At 47.7% G+C, this 20,889-nt stretch overlaps 1 protein-coding gene across 1 annotated transcript in view; it reads right to left on the bottom strand.

The window, feature by feature from the left end:
* Positions 1–20,438, bottom strand: part of LOC311016318 (cysteine-rich motor neuron 1 protein) — a 29,734-nt gene extending 9,296 nt beyond the window's left edge. The window contains exons 1-8 of the mRNA XM_084013942.1: positions 19,711–20,438; positions 16,138–16,299; positions 15,667–15,840; positions 8,942–9,184; positions 5,135–5,314; positions 2,245–2,448; positions 1,269–1,397; positions 765–918 (exon numbers count right to left, since the gene is read on the bottom strand). Of these exons, the coding sequence (XP_083870068.1) occupies positions 765–918; positions 1,269–1,397; positions 2,245–2,448; positions 5,135–5,314; positions 8,942–9,184; positions 15,667–15,840; positions 16,138–16,299; positions 19,711–20,011 (1,547 nt within the window). The 5' untranslated portion in view covers positions 20,012–20,438. The remainder of the gene's footprint in view (positions 1–764; positions 919–1,268; positions 1,398–2,244; positions 2,449–5,134; positions 5,315–8,941; positions 9,185–15,666; positions 15,841–16,137; positions 16,300–19,710) is intronic.
* Between the last annotated feature and the right edge of the window lie 451 nt (positions 20,439–20,889).

Here is a 20,889-nt window from a genome sequence, read left to right as displayed (position 1 = left end):
CAGGCAACGAGCATCCCTCTATAAAACTGAAGTATAGAACTTCTCATCCAACTGTATAGATGACAATAAAATATGTTGATGTATGAAAACTAAGGCTGAGGAGGCCGAGTGGACTCGTTATATTATGAGTGAACGAGTGGAGGACGTCAGACAGGTGAGTACAACGACACACTGCTGAACTCTCTGTTGCCTAGCAACGTTGACAAGTTGTATGTGCATGTGGTGTGTAAAAACCATAGAAAAAGGCTTAAAAAACCTCTCTCCTCTGCTGTAATATGTGAGTTAGTGGCTGCAGCTGCTTTGGAGTTGATATTGTTTATACATGTCCACGATCCCTGCTTTGGTGATGTGTTACTCTACTGTTGATACTAAAAGAAGTTTTAGGCTCTGTTGTGTCTATAGCTGGTCTAATTTAGTTGAGAGTTTCTTCTCTTTTCTTGTGAGGCGACCCAGAGGAAGGCAGATGAATATTATAACTGATATTCAGTAAATGTCAGTGGACATAAGTGGTCTTGTTGTTCCACTTGTGTATACTTTAATATTTAATGCAATCTTTTTTGTAGCCTTAATATATTATTTAATAGTCGTGTCGTGTGAGTAGTAACCCCCCCAGTATTCTGACTTGGGTAAAAAGTCTTTGAAGTACCAGCACTTTTACTTGAGTACACCGCCGATGCCTTTAAAGAGGCTGAAAACATGGTTGACAAATGAGTGTGGCTGGACTTGAGAGACAAGAAAACCACAGGGCCACTGGGTTTACTTACACATATCCATAGGGGCAGGTCTTAGTGCAGGTCAAAGGTCGACACTTGGGCACGGGGATGCTGCACTCGCACACCTCACAGTCAAAGTCATCTCTCTTGTACCCCATCGGGCACTGGAGGGAGCAGTATTTCCCGAGGTCAGGGCAGGAGTCATCTGAAAGAGTTGAGGGAGAGGTCATGTGATCATGGGCACAACCATCCATCAAAGGCGAAAGGCATGAGTCGCTGTGGGGCCGCTCACGGGAACGTCCTCGTGACAGAGAACCATACACAGACTGGAGCCACAGATACAAATAAGCTGACATAGAATATGTCTTTGTTGCTGTAAAAACCAAGTGGTTTGGCAAATTGTTTTGATATCAGCATGAGCAAACAAACCAATGTGTGTCCATCATTATAATGCAAGAAGCAGCATGTCAGGAGGAATCTATCATGTCAATGCTTGAAGTCAGTCCCTGAAACCTGAACCTTCTTAGTTCAAGGGTCAGAGGACAGTGAACTTACTGTTGAGACACTGGCAGAGCAGACATCCATTTTTGTCTTGCTGGAAGCCGTAGGGGCAGTCGTTCCCTGACAGGGAGCAGTTTTCCAGGGGAGGGCATAGCAGGGGGCTAACTGTTTCGTAAGAAGGCTCTAGAGGGCAAAAGAGATGATGGAGGGTAATAACTTTGCAAGAGAGCAGTATACAACAAAGAACAAACTGTGTTTTCTTTATAATCTTTCTTTCTGTTTTTTTTTTTATATATGTGTGCTGGGATCCCCTCAGGTGTTATACCTCATTGATGCTTTTTTGTGCCAACTATAATAGCTACCTATTTACACCGCTCTTATTTTGGAGAAAACAGTAATTACAGATAAATGTAGAGCAATTACACCAGGGTGGGTCGCACAGTGAGGGGGGTTTTACCTCTCCGTCGTATTGTGTGGAACTGTCTCCCATTAATAACCCAAACGTGTCTAAAGATCGTGTTTTAGCCCAAGAACTCCCAGTGAAGACGATCCTGTCGCCCTGGATTGAAGTTTCACAGCGTGGACCCCCTTGAAGCGAGGCCGGCATTATTGTGAAGCCACGCTAAGCGTTTCGGACACACATACATGGCGCCGCAGCGATTCCCGTCATCTCTTGCCACGTTCAGTGGGAGGAGCAGCCCAACGAGCTGTAACTAATTACGCTCTCACAAAAAAAAAAAAAAAAAAAGGGATCCACTTCAATTATGCAGCCTACTGCGTTAAAAGCATGGCACGGCCTCGCGCACACAGGTGGGTCTCATTTCTGCGGGCAAGGGTAATAAAGGAACACAAAGAACCCTGCAGCTTGAAGAATGCTCCGTGGCCTCCCCTTTAATGAGCCCATGCCGACACGGCCTCTGTAGCAAAGCTGCGGGGCCACAGGAGCCTCCGACATGTGGTATGTGGGCTAATGTGTATCGATATGAGCTCTACGTTAGATACCAGGAATAAAAAAAACACAACTCCATACCTTCGCAGAAGGGACAGCACTCCCCGGGGATCTTGACAGGGTACTGGCAGCTCTGTTTGCAGGCCATGGCCGTGCAGTGGGGCTCTCCATCAACACACTGGCAGAAGGTGCAGTCGTCCTCTTTCCACTGCTCCTCGTGGGTCCGCAGCTTATTGTTGACCCAGCAGCTGGCCTTGGTGCTGTCCATCGACAGTAACTCCACATCTGGGAGGAAAGAAAGACACGTTGTGGGTTAAGAGAACAAAGTGATAGAAGAGGCGGATGTCTGATCTGATCCTCAGCGAAGATTGTTTTGGCTACTATGACTTGAATGTAACTCCACAGCTACAGTTCAGTGTGCCGTACGCAACATCCTCTACTGTTATTTCATTAACAGGAGACCCAGTGAGAGCAGGGCTGAAGGAAGCAGGATACTCCACGAGGGAGCGAACAAGACGTGGAAACTGGCTTGTCACCAAGAGCTGTTGAGTTGATGACATGTAAAAGGGGAAAGGCCCCACTCTCTGCGACAAACATACATGGGGACCGACGTTGAAATGAGACAGACATGTTTGAGGATATTGGCCAAGCCGTCCTGAGAGAGATTTCATCATTGGAAAAACAGCAAGGGTGATGACATTCATAAGTGCTGGCCCCCACAGTGTCCGCTCACCTTTTGGCCGAAAGCTTGAACTCGTCCATGTGACTTGCAGCTGTGACCCCTAAGGTCAAAGGCTAAGTCAGCATTTGATACATTTAAATCCAAAGCAAAGCAAGTGCTTGGCGTTTAAAAACAAAATTGATCCGAACAGATGTGTAACCTTTAGCCTAAAAGGTGCATCTTATGAGATCGGGAGCAGCTCGATCAACACGGCCAGCGGCTCGTAGCTACCAGTACTAACTAACAACAGCGAAGGTGCTGACAGAGCTTACAGTGTTTACCTGAGGGGCAACCACAGCGTGTCGGTTGGTACGCCGTCATCAGCTCTAACCGACATATGAGAGCAGTGCAGACCAGCAACCACAAGCTAGTCAGTGGGCCACGCTCACATGCACGGACATGCACGAGTATGCACTAAAAGTATGCATAGCTTGCCCGGCTATGTGAACATAGCAAGGAGAAGCTTGATTCACAACACACACAGAGGGAGAGAAACTTCACTCTCTGCTCATGCAGACATTATTACACTTTATCTTTACAGAGAGAACCGTTTTTGCTCTGAATGTTCTATATTCCTCCTTTAAGTAGGAACCTTACATTATGAGAATGTTTAGAAGCCAATTTGTGAAGCCATTCAGCTCAGCTTGATCTGGCGTATGACGGCTGAGCCCACCTCTGGAAGCCTTTTTTCATTTAACGTAAGCAGTTTTAATTGTTTTTGTTACGCTGTTTATTGGTAACAGGGGCAGGTTAGAAGCAGGTCTCAGCATGTTTTCCCCCCGTGTGTTCATATTTCGTTGTGTTTGTGTGTTCTGAGTGTGTGTCAGAGAGAGAAAGGGTGCTGTGTGTTGGGCATGGGGGGTCCCATTTGCCCTGTCTGATCCCAGCTGAGGTGACTGCTGAGGTTTCGTCCATCTGGCTGTGATTAACATGGACAGGATCTATTTTGTTGTCTATTGCTCTACCATGACCATTAAAAATACACTTTTAAAGGGTCGCTTCAGGATTTCAGCATTTCTCTTCCATCATGCTGGGGGTTTAAAAAAAAAGAGTGGTATGCATCATGACTTTTTTTGTCTACTGGTCAAGATTGCAATAGTAAGTTGTAGTAAGATCCACTGTAAGAAATATTGATGAGCACGTTGTTTAAGTGTAATCACATTCAGGTAGCCTTAAATACGTTGCTAAATCCAGATGCATTACAGGCTATGTTCTCCTCGGAGGGCCATGCAGTTAGTAGGGGCAGTGAAACATGAAAGCATTCCAACCATATAAATTCTCCTCTAACACTGACGAACATGATCAACTCTGTAGTCTTGCTTTTAGTTTTCTCCCCTTCGCTCTCACGCGCCCAATCAACTGTAGCCAAGCAGGCAGAGGCTATAACTGGCTACCACCTCCAACCAATGGCTTCTGGCAGACTGTAATGTGGTTGCCATATGCGCTGCAGCTCCATGTTTTTTTAACAAGTGCACATATCAGAGCTCCCTACCTGGCTTTGAACACATGTGTTTTGGGATTGGGTCACCCCCCATTAGGCCAGAACCAGATATTACAAAGCCAAGCCTCCACTCTGAAAGAGGGTTTTTATGTTCTTTAGTCTCCCTATTAGAAATAAATATCCCTGGTTGGCTCTTTAGTAAGCATCTTGTCTGCCAGGTATGTGAACAACTGTGGTTATATGAGGAAGCCATTAAGGTAGGGTCACTGGAGGTAAGTGTTGGGCATGGGCTCTGTTTGCATAATAACATACTGTTATACTAAGCATGTGGATTTTGTTTACGCAAGTAATGACCAGCTTAATACTACATTAGCCTGAATTTCTGAGAATGAGATGTGGGCTTAGTAGGTTTTCATGAGAGAGAGTAACCATTTAGATTCCCAATATGTGTTCAGTTTATCCAAATAATGCCTGTTTTGGATTTGGTTTTCAGGGATATGACAGAGCTACTGGTGGGGTGCCTTAAAACTGTCCTGGCTGTCGTTTGAGCAAAAAAATCTGTTGGTAATATCATACTTAATCATTCATTTAATAGGCCGTATGCTGTACTTAATGATTGAGTATGTAGTACAAAGTAGGTTAGTAGCATTTTGATTCACCTATACCTCTCCTGTGCCAACTTTCCACTCTGCCAGCTGGCCTCATCATCCTTCACTTAACCCTCAAAAGTGTAAATCAGAACAGCGTAGCATCTGGCAAAATGAGGAATTAAGTTGGCACATCTTAGCAAAAATAACGTAAATGTGTACCTATGCAGACAGGGCAACACTCGCCCTCGGGAATATAGAAGTTTTCACAGTCCAGCTCAGCGCACTCTGCCTTGGAGCAGAAGGAGATGCCTCCCCGGCACTGACACAGCCAGCAGGGGTCCATGCGGTACACCTCTCCCTCGGAAAACTCCTTCCCATTGTGGACGCACTTGGGAGAGACTGAGGAGAAGCACAAGGAAGAGGAATCAGACAGCTGCTGACAACCTCAAATGTGGGGATGGTCATGCTTAACAGACTGTGGTTGACGAAGAGGGCGCTGTGCTTTGTCAGGCGTCCAACATGAGGGTTTTGTCATTACGACTTTATGACAGAAAAGTGCAGTTTTTAACCAGAAATGCAGACTGTAAAGATCCATTCATTTTCTGCTATTGATGGAAATGTTTGTCTGAACCAAGTGGTTCCAGAGGAACACTGATGAGGTTGAGGTTAAGCCTGTGGGCTGGAACGCCATTTATCAGACAATGAAGCCAATTCTTTGAGGAGGAATGTCACAGGGATCTTTCAAGTCTTGAAAAGGTGTCAAAGTCCTGTAGTGGCGAGTAAAAGAAAACAGTAGTAGGTCTGAGGCTTTGGCAGAATCTGGGCTCAGTCTGCTGGTGGCAGGTGGAATGAATCAACGCTCTGGCCCTGCATTTCCCAAAAGCATCCAAGCACTTAGAAACTCTTTTTGCCGTGATCGCTCTGCTATGAAATCAAATGAACTGAGTTACAGCACTTTTGGAAAAACCACGGTCTGGTCTTTTGTCCAAACAGGCCCAGTAAAGACCAGAATACGTACGGGAAAACCTTGACCGGCTCATTCATTTGCACACTTGGCCCTTAAAATGCGTGAATCTGTGCAAGCATGGCTCAACAGTAAGAGTTGCCAGGCAACCGTTTTGAGAAATCGGCAATCAATTCTTTGCCTTTTTAACGTTTAAAAAAAGGGACAGCAAACAGCAAAACATTTCAAAATCATTTGTTGCAGTCAGTACCTTTTCCGATTTCCAGCCCTACACATGAACTGTACGCCTCATTTAAAGCTGATATAACTGCATTGTTTCTTAATCACTCAAAACATAAGGTGACTAGAAATACCCATATTTTCAGTTTCGGCAACCAAAAAGGTGTTGAGCCCTGGCAGGAACATCTGTATGCTGTAATAACATCCCAAGTTGTAATTTCCGTGAAACGAAACTAATATGATCGATTATTCAAAACAAATGGTAGTAGTTTTGCAGCCAAAGGAGCAGGAAGATTACAGCATGACACGGTAATACTGGATTACAAATTCAAATGTACCACAAAGGTTTGAGTGACTCAACCTTCTAAGAGCTGAACAAACCACACAGCAGCGTTTCATCAAACCCAATCCAACATTAGGGGAGTGAGGCAATGTGGGTTACGTAAGAAAGTCTCCAGGCTCGTACAGGAGTAGCTCTACTAGTTAGACAAGTAGATGCATTGCACAGATGCAGGCAGATGTGGGGCCAGCGGTTTATTATAAACCAGAGGGGAAGGTTACGGCGGCATCTGCGGGCCATACCTTTGAGCACAGACTTATCGTCTGCGCCAATGACCCCATGCCTCCCGACGACCAGCACCACTCTAATACAAAGCAGGTGGGCCAGCCAGGTTGAAAGTAGAGCGGCGATTTGTTGATCTTTTATTCTCCTCCTGACTGTTCAATGCTTTCTGCCTTTTCCCCTCTCTCTCTCTCTCTCTTATTATTCCTGCCATCCTGTTTTGCGTGCAGCAAGCCCAAGCAGAGACAATGCAAAAAGCATTTTAGCCGAAATCAAAAGGCACGGCAACGTTTTTTAACGCTCACAGAAGCAACAGGAAGTCACATGGAGGGGATACTCACATGTGATTTCCGCAGTGTTTGTTAATGGTAATCCCTAAAACGACTTGCGGCGCAGAGTCTAAATTCCAGTCATGCTTTGTGGTGTTCAGTCTTCTCTAAATTGAGGTGAGGGTTGGACGTGAAGATGGATGGGCCATAAATCATTGACCCCTAAGCTCGTCTAGCTCGCTCATAATGAACCGTCATACAGCCGCTGCTCGTGGTTTTACAGATGAAGCAAACCAAAGTGGGACACTTTTCTCAGAGAAGAAGAATGATGCGATTCACTAATAGCAATTCTGCAGTGATACATTTGATCAGCAAAGAATATGGAATGACAATGCATGATTCGGAGTTTAACTGTGTCATCAAAACAGCCACTTATCCGTGTCCGAGGGCATTTGTGTTTCTACCAAACTCAGGCTGAGCCTCCCGAGAACCGTTAATGTGGTGATCTCAGCCTTATTGCTCAACGCAGGCATAAATCTCAACAGGACATGTGCAGTCCTGAACTGAGTCCTCACTACAGGGGCCGTAACGCAGACTGTGTGCCAGCTGAGTGTTGATAAACAGCAGGCAACAGCTAAACAGGCCCAAACAGGATCATCTGTAACATCAGATGACATCAGGTCAGGACGGTGCTGCCAGGTTTAGTCTGCCACCCAGATATACAGCCGTTCTCCAGCCAACAGTGGAAAGAGTCTATCGGAGGCCAAAACACACAGGTGGGATTTATTGTCACTGCACACACTGACCCTGACTAAATAGGAACCCTCAGCCAAGTGGGCAGTGGAAACAAGTTAATCAGTCCAAGCCTGACATGCAGAGACAATGGGGGGGTTAAAGGCTGGTAGAGGATAGGTATGGTATTTGACAGCAACACAGACTGTATAAGATACAGTAATTGCAGTCTGTTCTTTGGGGGCCAATGCAGGACTGGGATGGTGACTAGGGGCCCCAGTGTGTGTGTGTGTGTGTGTGTGTGTGTGTGTCCTTGTCCATGTCCCTGTCTGTGGAGCTTTCTGACACGGCGCTCAGTCATGCAGGCCTAACGGACGATAGGGGCAGCACAAAAGGCATCAAGCCCCAGGCCCAAAGAGCAGCAGACACTTGTTATCAAAACACTGATCCCATGGCCCCCACGGCTGCCATTCAGCCCCCGCCGGCCTGCCGGACTCGATTACCCTCCCCACTGGCAGACTGGAGCACATAAAAAGCATTCCCATCAATGAACTGTTGAACCTTTTCCCTTTGGACGTGTGACCAGACAGGAACTCTTTGACACTGCACTTCTGTTGAGCAAATTCGTAGCCTAAGCACTTTTCTGGTCACTGAGCTCGTTAAGTCCATTAATTCCGGGACACGGCACTCATTTATGCAATTGGAGGGGCCAGAATGGGAATTTGTTCTGTTGGTAAAACAGCGAATATTTGTTGGGAGCGCAGTGTAAACAGACCAATACCACAGGTCCCCTCCCTGCCTTCCTGGATCTCCTGGCTGCCTCTGGGCCACGTCAGAGAGCGCTGAGGTCTCTTTGTATGTGCTCCACATCTGCTCTCTCTCGCCTCTCTTCTGTATTTCCTGTCTCCTTCTCACCAGGTGAGAAAATGGTACAAGGGTGTGCTTCAGACCAGCAGCGCGCTTAAAAGAGCCCATTATATTGAATATCCCTCCAGGCGATACAAATATTTGTGGATACACCCCTGCAAAAATGTCTTTGAACCACACTCTTAACCCTGGCAGGCATCGGCAGGCCTGATAAACAGCCCAACAGTAATTATCCAATCAGTAATTTTACTTTTCATCTGTGGACATTTGGTCAGCAGGGAGGAAAGCCTTGCTCCGAGGAAAATAATTGCTTCCTCAAAGGGCGATGAATCTCACACCGACTGTGCCATTGCTACCCCCAGCGGGAGGCCAATCCAGACAGATTGTGTCGTGTGCAGTTCAGTGCAAATCACCTTTCTGGCACTCGAAGACGTCGCAGCAGTCTCCTGGCTGACCGCTGGCCTCGCTGAGCGGCACGGCGCGCTGTCCGCTCGGGCACTTGGGCTTGTGGCAGGCACGGAGGTCGCAGGTGCACCGTGGCGGTATGGAGGGGCAGCAACCAGCAGGGGGAGTGTAGCTCTTGGTCAGGACGGAACCTTTGGGGCAGGAGGGCACCTGCAGAGCGGGACACGTCACCCCGGCACACTTCAGCTCCTCTGAAACACACAAAACATGGATTCACATTAAAATACAGGTGGTTATAGTGGGAAGTATAGCACAAACATAATTGAAAATGAGTATTATTATGTGACAGTCCCCACACTGTCCTCTGCACTTGCACGTGGGTGCGCATGTGTGTGCGAGGGCTCCTCGTCGTGTCAATTGAGCCACTCTAAAACAGCACTCCTCGTGTTACGCTCTAAAGGCTGAGTTCACACAGTCACCCAACACAAACTGTGCACAGTCATCAGATCCCCGCTGCAGCCCGTGACAGCTTCACAGCATCCTGTCAGAGAAGTGAGAGCGGCGCTCCAGACACGACAAGTCTCCCTGCATATCCTGTCTGTGGGCCTCTGATCCCACGCAGCCAGACTCCCAATCCAAACACCCTCTCACGCTCTGAAACCATTCATTAATACCAGCCAACCTTCAACAGAGATTTTTTTTTTTTTCTCTTCTTGCCAGTTCAGAATCTCCCCTTCACTTAGCATACCGGGATGTGTTTGTCTTTTCATTTTGCTGGAGGCACCATAATAGCTCTGATACCCCTTGTTAAAGGGGAAAGAGGTGCAGGGGTACTGGAAATCTGGGCATGGGGCTCAGGGGTATATTTTGGAGCGTGTTCAGGAAAAGAAAAGTGGAGCGCCCCTCTGTGCAGCCTTTGTATGAGAACAGTAGCTACCTTACAAAGATTGGATTACCCAAACCAAAGGAACATGTTTATTTTGGTTCTCAGTGTCACTGTAATGCATACAGCGCAGGGAGAAGAGAGCCCGGGATCCGGGAGAGCAGATCCACGTCCCGTCCTGTAATAGTCAATTACTGAGTAATTTCCCAGATCCCCTGCTGAAAACACAGTAAATACACACGATGCAGCACTTTGCCAGCTGACGGGGAGAGTGGAAAGGCTCATTAGCTCGTGCAGAAATCATGGATGAGCAAAAATCTGGTAATAGAACAGTTGAAATCATCACTGGTATTTAAAGGAGAACATGTACCAACAAATGACTGCCTTATCAGACACGTTTTTTAAGGAGAAGGTCGATAAGCTGAGGTTGCATCACAGCGCTTCGGGTTTTGCTCGTGTTCCCAGAAGCAGAGTTTTCTTGATGTTCTTCCCAGACTAAGCTCCACGGTGCAACGCGAGTCTCTAAGAGGATGTGCCTCATCCCTGACATTTGAAGACCTGTAAATGGATCCCTCTGGGGTTCTGCCACAAGATGGGGGAAACTGAACCGGTGAGCAGTTCGGGGTCCAGGCTTCTGATCCCCCGATAATGGTTCTGCTCTGCCAGATCCTCAACTCCAGAGCCGTACCTCTGAATAGCGCTGTATATTTTCAACCGCTCCAGCCGTTTAAGACCTGATAAGTGGCCGTTTGATGTCTTCCTGACTCAGAATAAACATGGAGGCGAGGGGCTGTATGACTGTGACTGCTGTATTTTGCCGGGTGGGGGTAACGTTTCTAACAGATGAAATTGAGGATAAGGGAAACATTGAATTTCTCTGGCTCCAGATGAATAGAGCCGGAGTGTGAGGTATCTGTACTGTACTGTTTACTCAAGCAACCTGGGAACAGTGAGGACCTCTACAAAGCGCTCATTGATAAACTTAGAAGCTGAATAGTGTCATAGAAAATGAGGGGAAAACCCCCGAATTAAGGGAGGCTGCAGCCCTTTTAACGGTTTTTGGCCTGCTTCCTAAGCTGGAGTTAAATAAACTTCAGTTGGAAGCGGTGATTGCTGAATGTTTTACTTCCAGTAAAGTAACGAAGCCTGCTGCAGCTCAGCCCGGCAGACTGGTTTTGCATATGAAAACCTCACACCGTTTAAAGCCATAGAAAATGCCCTTGGACGGCCTTCCACAACGTTCTGCACTGACAGACACGTTCTGTGTATTGTATGTGTCCCAGAGAAGGCTGATTACTCCTTCAGTTGTGATAATGACTGGGGTTAAAGTGCGCTGGGAAAAGCAGCTGGCAGACATACCATTGTCATTCAAATGAATGGAATTGTATCCGTTCATGGAAATAGTCCAACCCTTGCAGGTCCAATTAATATAATTTTCTAGCGGGCACATTCATCAGCACAATAGGCAGAGAGGATGGGAAAAGTCAGCAGCGAATGGATTTTTATCCCGTGCTGTTTGTGTTCTATCTCTGCGCATAAATGGCTGTAATTAGAGAGTCAGCAGCCACACAACCAATCTTCCTGTAACGATGGTGGACATACTCCAGCTTGCACAAAGGCCTGATTTGGTATGCTTGATTAATTCTCCCTGCACATTAGTCAATCTGTGCTTTTGAGCAATTGTAATATAGCAAAGAATGGAAACCCTTTGCCCATCTCTCTCTCTCATACACACCCGACGCTGCTCTGCAGGAGGTGGGATACGGAAATTGCTTCATTACCACAGAATGGTCTATTTTTGTTAACAATGCATATTTCTTGACATCTCAGCAGCTCATTGAAGAAAGAAAAACACCTCCTCTCTAAATGGGTTTTTCTTCCCTTCGAACCCGGGTACAAGGAGCGCAGTCTTCCCCCCCCCGAACCAGAGCGGCTCCGTCAGGCAGAGGAGGCCGTGTTGACAGCCTGAGTTTACTCATGGAAAAAAAAAAGCGCACAATGTGAGTTCTGTTCACCGACTGACTTTGGAAGCAAGTCAGCGGAGAACAAAGCTTCTCAGTCCGGGGCCGCCCTCCGTGGGTTTCTGGTCTGTCCTCAGGTTTTATAAAGTTGCTCCGCAAAAGGGGACGCAACAGGGCCGTCTCTCACGTAAAGCTGTGAGGGTCTGGCCCTCTGCCCACCAGCAGCTACAGCTGAGACCGTCAGCATTGTTTCACAGTGTGTCAGCGTGTGTGAGGAGTATACGTGCGAGGACCGCAGACCAGGTCTGGGATGGAATCCAGGCCAAAAGGTCTCCGGCGGGGGTCACCGGGCAGAAACACTAGGTGGGAACTTCACACTATGGTCAGAAGCTTGAGGTAGACGGGCAGAGGCACGCCGCCGCCAGCAGGCCTGCATGTGCTGCTTGCACGCCTTTCTCTCTCGCTCTTCGGCTAATTATTTCTGAAAAACCCCATCTCAGCGTCCTGAGTAACGGCGCTCGCAGCTCTGAAGGAGCATATTTGAGTGAGGTAATGAGTATGTCCACATGTAGGTGCACATTTGCACATAGATTTTTCGTGTTTGTGTGTGTGTGCATAGCAAGTGTACATAGCGTGTGTGTGCATTCCTTTGCAACACACCCTTTCCTTGCCGTCAGATGGCCAATAAGATTAGAGCAATGAAGGAGAGCGTGAGGGATTTCTATCTTGCTAGAGGGCGTCTCCCTTAGACATCAACACCATGCATGGTCAATTGTTACATCAGGCACAAAATGCTTATGAAAAGGGTGAACATACTCTAACGTGACTGAAAAGTCGTCAACGATGGGGAGACTACACCTCAAAAAATACTTAATCTGTAGCAAATGTATAGGAGGACCTGGGATGTTAAATAAATTGAGTTACGTTTGGTTTTTGGCCGTATGGATTTGATCCCTTTCAGGAGAAAAGAATGGCTGATGATGGATGTGGGAACTTAAGGAGTTAGCTTAGGCTCCAGTTGGGTTGGGACCGATGGCTTTAGGTCAGGGTTTAGTGAACGGTGTTAGAGTTAGACATGCAGGAATGGTCTAAGGCTTCATGTGTGTCTTGGCCTGTCCGGCCTAACGCTGGCTGGTTTGGTTTAGCGGCTGACCATGAGAAGCCATTGGATTCACAGAAATCCCAACATGTCTTCAAGGGAAGTTCTTTGTCTCAATCGACACACAGGAGTTTGGTTTTCCTCTTTGAAATCACTACACATACACAAGAAACGAGCCACTCGCGGCGTCCAACAGCGGCCACGGCTTCGGCAGACGGACAAACACACGGAGCTGAGACGTCTCGCGTCCCTGCCAGCCGGCGGCGGTCTGGCTCGGCCAGTAATAGCTCTGCCACAAAGAGGCTGCAGCCAAGCAGAACTAACGGTCCCTTTCACAAGGGCAGAGAAGGGCAGGCCGGAGGTAGCATAGGTGAGCAAGCAGATTTGTGGGAGCAAGGCCAGTGTGTGCCATGGCATCATAGTGGGCACCGCTTTTCCCCCGTCTGATGAACCGCTCGTGAACTTCTGCATGCCTGTGAAGGTCAAAGTTTACTCTATTCTATCTCCATTATAAGTCCACAAGAGCAAGTAATTAGACAACCTGACTGCTTCAGGGTTGGATTTCCAACGATCATTATTTCGGAGAGAATGTTAGTGTTAAGTATGAATCACCTAAACTCTTCTACAATGCCGTTGCTCTTTTTCCGTCAGTGAGCAACAGCCGGGGAATTCCTCTAAATCAGGAGGCCTTATCACCAACCAAATATGTAAACCATCCCGGAGTTTAAAATTACACACCACCCCGTACTTGACACAAATACCTCAACAAAATGGTCGGCCTCAGTTGTGATTTCCTATCTTCCTGCCCCCCCCCCCCCCCCCCCCCCCCCTCAACACTTATCACATCCTCTTTCCCTGACATGTGGGTAAAACGCCTGTTGCTTCTGATTGAATGTTTGCTGCTAGATTACATCAGCGTCTTGAATAGGAGCAGAGAACAGGATCCCACTGAAACAACAGGAGGCAACGTTGGGGGATTGAACGCCAACGGAGCAGCGGAGACGTTGAGTTTTAACAGATTGCGTTGTGTCACAGGGGATGGATGAACTAACAAGACCACTGAGTGAGTCAGAGAGAAAGTGAGGGGACCAAACCATTACCATGTGTGAGCGTACGTGGGGAGAGAATCTATGTCCGACTGTGACACTGACATTTCTTATGTTGGAAAGACAAGGGGGGGGGGGGGGGGGGGGGGGGGGTGATGGACACGGTTGCTATGGCGCCCAACGGGGACCGAGCGAATACCATCCTAACCACAGAGTCCCGGTCTGGTCACGGAGGAAGCTCTCGCTGGTGACAGATGAAGGGAAATCTTTGCCGGGAACATCCAGGCAAACAAGATAATTATCACACACAGACACACTCACATAATGCATGCACACATATATAGGCTGGTCGCACACACACACACACACACACACACACACACACAAGTAACGATACATCAACTGGTGTGTGCATCTTTCCACACACACGCTTGCACACTTGCAGACATAACAAGACACACACATCCTGGTCTCTTACTTAATGAGGGGCCATCAGAGGGGTGGGCGTGTCGCAGTGAGAACTCATAAGCCGCTGAAAAATGTTGTTTACCGTTTTCCCTGGTGTGAGTTTATACTGTGGCGGTATATCACTCGCTATAACACAAGACGTCATTGGTGTTACGTCTAGACAATATCAGCGTTGATGAACACACTTCCTGTGGGGATTTACTGATCGGGGACAGCCACACAGCTGTAGTGTAAATGTTTGGGAATAACTGCTGTGTTATTTGCAGACTAAATATGTCTCGGTGGAACGTTGCCAGCCACTGTGTTTTTTTTTTTTTTCTCCTTTTATCTAAAGAGCCGTTCTTCATCTGAAAAGTCAGCAAATTGCAAAGAGAGAAACAAAGGAGAATGTAGATAAAAAAAACAAGTCACAGTCACATGCTTGGGACTTAATCTGTTCACAACCGTACCGGACTCATTTCCTTCAAGTTTCAGGAAGGTTTTCCAGTTTCCTGCTTGTTCAATAAGATGAGCTTTAGTCATCGCACACGGAGGTTCAGAGAGTTCACTCAGTGGCAGTCCTGTCAGTCAGGAGGCAGATGCCACTTTGCGCCTGTCTATCCACCAGACACCTCACCATCCAAACCAGGAAGCCAAACTCCCTGTGCAACTAACATTTTTTCACTTAAGTGTCAATCACAGCGAGCGCTAACAGTGGAGGTAAACGCACAGTCGTGTATTCTCTCACACCTTCCAAGGGATTTCTCTTTTTCCCCTCTCCTCTACGTCTTTCCTTCTTGTTTTCTTTTTGTGACATCATTCTTGCTCTTTCTTTCCCTCCTCCTCCTCCTTCACCTCTCCCACCCTGTGCATGTTGTAATGGGAAGTGCCATGCATTACGTTGTCCGCCTGTTCAGCTTTCACTGACTGTTCAGGTAGATTAATTTCTACATTCACACACACAGTTTTAAGCGCTTGATCTTTGTAGGATCCCTTCGCTTTAAATGAAAGGTGACCAAATGCAGCGTCGCATGGTTTCCCCATTGGTTGGTTTCACACATAATGAGCTGCGACATAAGGAATTTTGTGTTGTACGAGAGAGCGCCCCATGTTCTGAACATGGGGCGCCAATGATACCATTCTGTTATGTAAAAGTGACTTTGTAGCTGCGGGATCCATTTCAGACTCAGGTACAAATCCTCTCATCTCGATACTAAATAGCTTGAGCAAGAGTAAAGCCGGCGGTCGGCTGCCGTGTGGTTTTGTCAGTTCTAGTTGCAGGTCATGTGAAGGTTACCTGCGGCTTCCTGGCACTGGCTGCGGTTGATGTAGGCGAAGTGGTCATGGCAGCTCTGAGACTCACACACACAGCCCTCGGCGGTCAGGTTACACCCAGAGAACATGCAGGCCGGGTTGGATGGTCCCACGTACTTCTCTCTGTGTCTGTCCCGGTGCTCGTGCCTTCGTCCCTCTGAAATCCAGTCGTGGACACACACACACACAGAGAAACCACAGTCATCAGTGAGTCACAGACAATGGCACCACTCAAGGGCGAGCGGGGAACCACTACACAAAGTCTTAGCATGTGTGTCATCACTATGATATGTAAGTAGCGTTAGTCACCTCAGAACCACATCTGTTATGGATTAGCCCCTCTCAATGGACGGCATTATTCCCCTCTGACTCAAATTCCGTGCGCGAGTGTGTGTGTTCGCGCACGGAGACGTGCTTCGAAACACGTGTGTGATGGGAGTAGAGTGGGGCTCACCTGACTTGCCGCCCTTCATGCAGGTTTCTTGGTCCGGGTAGGTGAAGGAGCCCAGGCAGGAATGACGGGCATCACACACACACTGACCTCCGGCTCGGTCGCAGCCTGTCATCAGGGGACAGCGCTCGTCCTCCAGGCCCGCCTCCGGATACTCGGGGAGCACTGCGAGGGTTAGAACAGAGGACGTTGGGATGGGGAAATATCACAAACTTCTCACTTGGAAGGGCTTGTGCACTTTAACCAGGAATAAAGAGGAGTTACAGATAAAGCGTAAGCTGAAATGTTTCCGAAAACTAGATCTGTTTCCCAAAAAAAAAGCACGGTTGCAACACTTTGCCCTGGCACTGCCGTTCCTAAAGTGACCAGTGTATTTCTGGGCTGCCATCCCTCCTCCCTCCTCGTCACGCCACGCTACTCCAACCATTGAGCCCATTTGTTTGCTTTTGTTCCACAGCATGGGGCCCTCCCAGGGTTTCCATCTCTGCTCGCTGCTGGAACGCCTCTTTTGCACAAGGCCACTTGCACCATACTCACACATTGTTCCTTCGCCGAGTGAGATGGCACCTTGAGGCTGAGCCCAACTTGGACCAAACTTCCCCAAATGGAAGGAATGTACGAGGGAGTAATGTGTCTTAACATACCCATTACCCATAGTGTTCCTTTCCCATGCACGCATGAATAAGCGCATATTTGTACCCCCAAATTACCCTCCTTCGCCGTTGTCTGATCCCACGAAGAGTGGCAGCAGAGTAAACAGGCTGAGACAAACCGTAACCCCGAGTAACCCCCTTCCCAAGCATTTTGGCTGCCAGGCTTCAATCAACAGTGTGGCAGCGTGATTGGAGCTTATCATAACACCCTGGCTTTCTTCTCTACACACCACCAACAGAGGAAACGATCTGGTGAAAAGGTTTGACTATCCAACATAAACACGAGCACTTCTTAAAATGGAAATCGCTTTCATCCTCTGGTAGGGGGTCGGAGAGATATAACAATACGATGACTCAAAATGACTGGAAAGAAACTGAACTTCATGGCTTTTCCTTTTAAATGCTATAAATCATACATACATGTTGCATTCATTTAAAATAAATATTCCACTGTAAGTAAAAGTATCTTACTGTGATACATTCTACTGTTGAAGTGGATGGATGTGACTGTGCAGGTCTCCTCGGCGACGCTATAGTAAATGTAATACTACCTGTGCGGTTAATAGCTCTCCCAGACGGCCAGCGAGACTGGCAAAGCACAAGCAGCCTTTTGAATAAACCGAACCAAAACTTTCCCTGTGATTTCCTTTCACCTTAAAATGATCCTCGGCTCCACATTTTTCCATCCCAAGGCTTTCCTGTGCCTGGGAGGGTATTTTCATTTGTGCTGGTGGTGGCAGGGGTGCCTGTCTGTGTGGGGTGTAAATCTAGCTCGAAAATGAGGTGGAAGTCAAAACAATGAATGAAAGACTGGACACTCGAGACGTCGTTTCATTAACTAATGTTTCGCTTGACCCCTGTTGGCCCCGGTTTGTTCTAAGCTGGTCTGCCTGAGCCTTTAGACTGACCCTGGTCTGGTCTGCCCCTCGCAATCTATTATCTGGCCTGGCATGACTCTAGCCAAGGTCCATGGCTTCATCCCAGGGGGATTCCTCTCTCAGCCACTGAGACTGCTTGTCTTGGCATCCAGGGCCAGGATGGGAAAGCTGACCTCTAGAGGCCCTCCGGCTGATAGCGAGCTAAAAAGGAAGTCTTTGAAACATTAGATAATACCAGAGGAAGGGAGAAATAGAAGGCATGCGAAGGAGCGCAATGGACATTACGTCCTCGTAAGACGGACATTCTGTTACGTGGTATTTTAAGTGCCTCTGGAGCTTGGGCGAACTTGCGTGGGAGGACGGACAGTGAGAATACAATGAGAGCATCAAAACAAAGCGTGCGGCTGCAAAGATGGAATGATTTCAACTTTACTGGCCGGCTCATCGCTGAAGCAAATATGAGAAGGTGAAAGGGCCCAGATGACTTTTCCCCAGAGCAGGTGGCTGTATACTCACAAGTGCCAAATTCCTTCATGAGAATAACATTTAAATAACCCAGGTATTGTTCTTGGAACCTACATCCATTGCTTGGATTTTTTAAACACGGATTTAAACACGTCACAGTTAACCGTTAATCTGCAGCACATTTCTAAATGATAGCTATTCCAATATGTCCAATATCCAATGACGGATTAAAAAAATAGGATATGACACATATAATATGCAACATGTCACATGTCACATGTTGTCGCGTCTCCGCACTTACGGATTTTGACCACCCAGAAAATCAAAACTGTGTGCAAAAAAAATCAGGGGATCAGAAAGCGGAAACGTTTACCCCATACTCCTGATTGCGAGTCTAATCACTTTAAGACCCTCGCAGCTTGAGGAGGGAAATCTGGGATCAGCCTCAAGCAGCCTGCCTACTGTGGCCCCTGAAAACACACCGGGAGGTGTTGATTTACCCCCACCTAGACCCTCTGGGATATCCAGATTGTGTGTGTACGTGTGTCTGAATCAGGGGTCAGCCGCGTGGCTCCGGGGAAGCCAAAGGACCAGAAGAGGCACTACTCAATTAGAGGAGCCATTAGGTCTCCCGCTAGCTCCAAAGCTGTTAATTTGCAGAGGAGATGTCCTCCAGGCGCCAGTCAAACCTGTGCATGGGGCACAATCAGCAGCAGCAGCGTCTCCTGGGATGGCCTGGGGCTTGAGACCCCTTGAAAACCCTCCTGGAGCTCTGACTTGGACCACCCCAAAGAGGGATGATGGGAGGGCAGGGTCAGGGGATCCAGACACCCACTGAGAGCTGCTTACTCTCTCCTACAGTCCCGTCAGTCCATTTCAATCATCCCGAAACAGGCAGGACACAGTGCAGGTGGAGGGACTGGTTGTGGGAGGAGGAGGGGAGGTGTTTGGGGGGGCCTTGCTACTTACTGCATTCACCGTGAGGAACCGGATACCCTACATATTTCTTTGATGTTTAGAAAGTTGCTCGAAAAGCGTGGAAAATGAGCCCATCCACAATGTAGGAACCGAACAGAACGGTGGATTCACAGAGTTGGGAATGGAAATCTGCAGGGGGGGACTACTTTTTCAATCATGCTGCTTGTAAACAACCCAGACGAGAAAAGGGACACCTTATTATTAAAGCCCAGCACCCTCCAGATTAAAAACAAAATCATTTTCTGGCTCATCTCTATGTTTTTATGAATGTCTCTTTGAGTCGTAAAGCAAAGAGAAGAGAAGCCACTAAAGCTGAAGTGTAACCTGCTGCCAAATCACTGATGCCAAACGTATTGTGATGAGCCCCCAGTCAAGAACCCCTCAGACCTCCAGACTGCCAGAGACAAGGTAAACACTGACACGGTCCCGCAGTCAGGACTTAACTGACATTTGAATAGTGATGCCTTCAAGCCCCTTAGAGAACGGGCAGGCGGCATTGACACCTACAGCACTTGTATCGCTCTGTTGAAGAACTCAGCGGCACGTTTCGTCTCAATGCCGCCACCAGTGATATGATTTCGCAAAAAAATGACTCTACCCACCTTTGCATACTCCAGTTTCGGGGATTTCGGCTGCTCCCGTTTTGTTAACGGAGGCGCAGGTCAGCCCGAGTGCGCAGTAGCCGTGCGTCCAGTCCTGTCCGCCGCAGGGCTCCCACTCCAGCCGGGCACACTGGTCGCAGCATCCGCACGGGTCCCGGGCCAACGTCCGGCCACCTTCGCAGCCGTGCGGGGCTTTGACGGGACAAGTGCGGGGATTACACGGCGTGCACTCGTGAGCCGAGAGCGCCCGCACCAAAAATAGGACATTCAATAACACAACAACGGAGCACTTGCTGAACATGTTTTTTTTCTTCTTCTTCTTCTTCTTCTTCTTTTTTAAACAACCCTTCTCTTAAGTTTCCCAGAGAAATAGTCCGCTTCTTGTCAGACGAGAAACCACATGAGCGCACCGCGCGCTGCTTGCGTGTAGCTCCAAAGTTGTAAAAGTCTTCTGTAAAGTTTTGCGATGCGCCTCGCCTCGGGCGTGCTGTTTTACAACACCGCAGCTCACTTCAAAGCAACACACAAGAAAAGAAAGAAGAAAAAAAAGAATACCACGGGACTCAAGTGTGCGGATGCGCTTCAAGTGGCAGCAATTCATCCAAAAGCTTCTGCGTAAACAGGTTGACGCACGTCTCGAGCGTCTCGTCTGGGTTACAGATCCTAGAGCGAAGATGTGGACGTCCGGTGAGGCTTGCTGCTGCTGCTGCTGCTGCTGCTGACAGCGACGCGCGAGAAACCAATCTGACTCCTAAATTGACATCCAAGCATATAGAAATTAGCGGTGCACCCCTCCCCCTGACTGACACGGGCACCGACCAGTCACAAGGAGCGAAAGGAGGGAGGCTTTGAACTGATGCATCCCTCGTCTCTGTGTTGGGCAATGATGCAACTTTCGATGCCTTGAATGCAAGGTTTTGTTCTGCGTCATATTCTGGAAATCAGTGCAATTTTGTGCGTCTTTTCGAGTTATTTGCTAGTTTTGAAAACGGATTTGAAATTATTTAAAATATGTTTTTTTTTATTGTCAGAAAAGCATGGATGACCCAAACTTCAGTCCTTGTTTTAGGTCACTTTTCTAAACAATATGAATCTACACACCAATAGGTGATTAGATTATAATCCACCTAATTAAACTAGTTTATAAAACAGTCAGTGTTATGCCACAGAGTGCATTTA

Source organism: Eutrigla gurnardus, assembly GCF_963514095.1.
Source record: "Eutrigla gurnardus genome assembly, chromosome: 7".
Lineage (NCBI taxonomy): Eukaryota > Metazoa > Chordata > Actinopteri > Perciformes > Triglidae > Eutrigla > Eutrigla gurnardus.
Note: the sequence above shows the minus strand (reverse complement) of the source record. Positions and strands in the feature narration are given on the sequence as shown.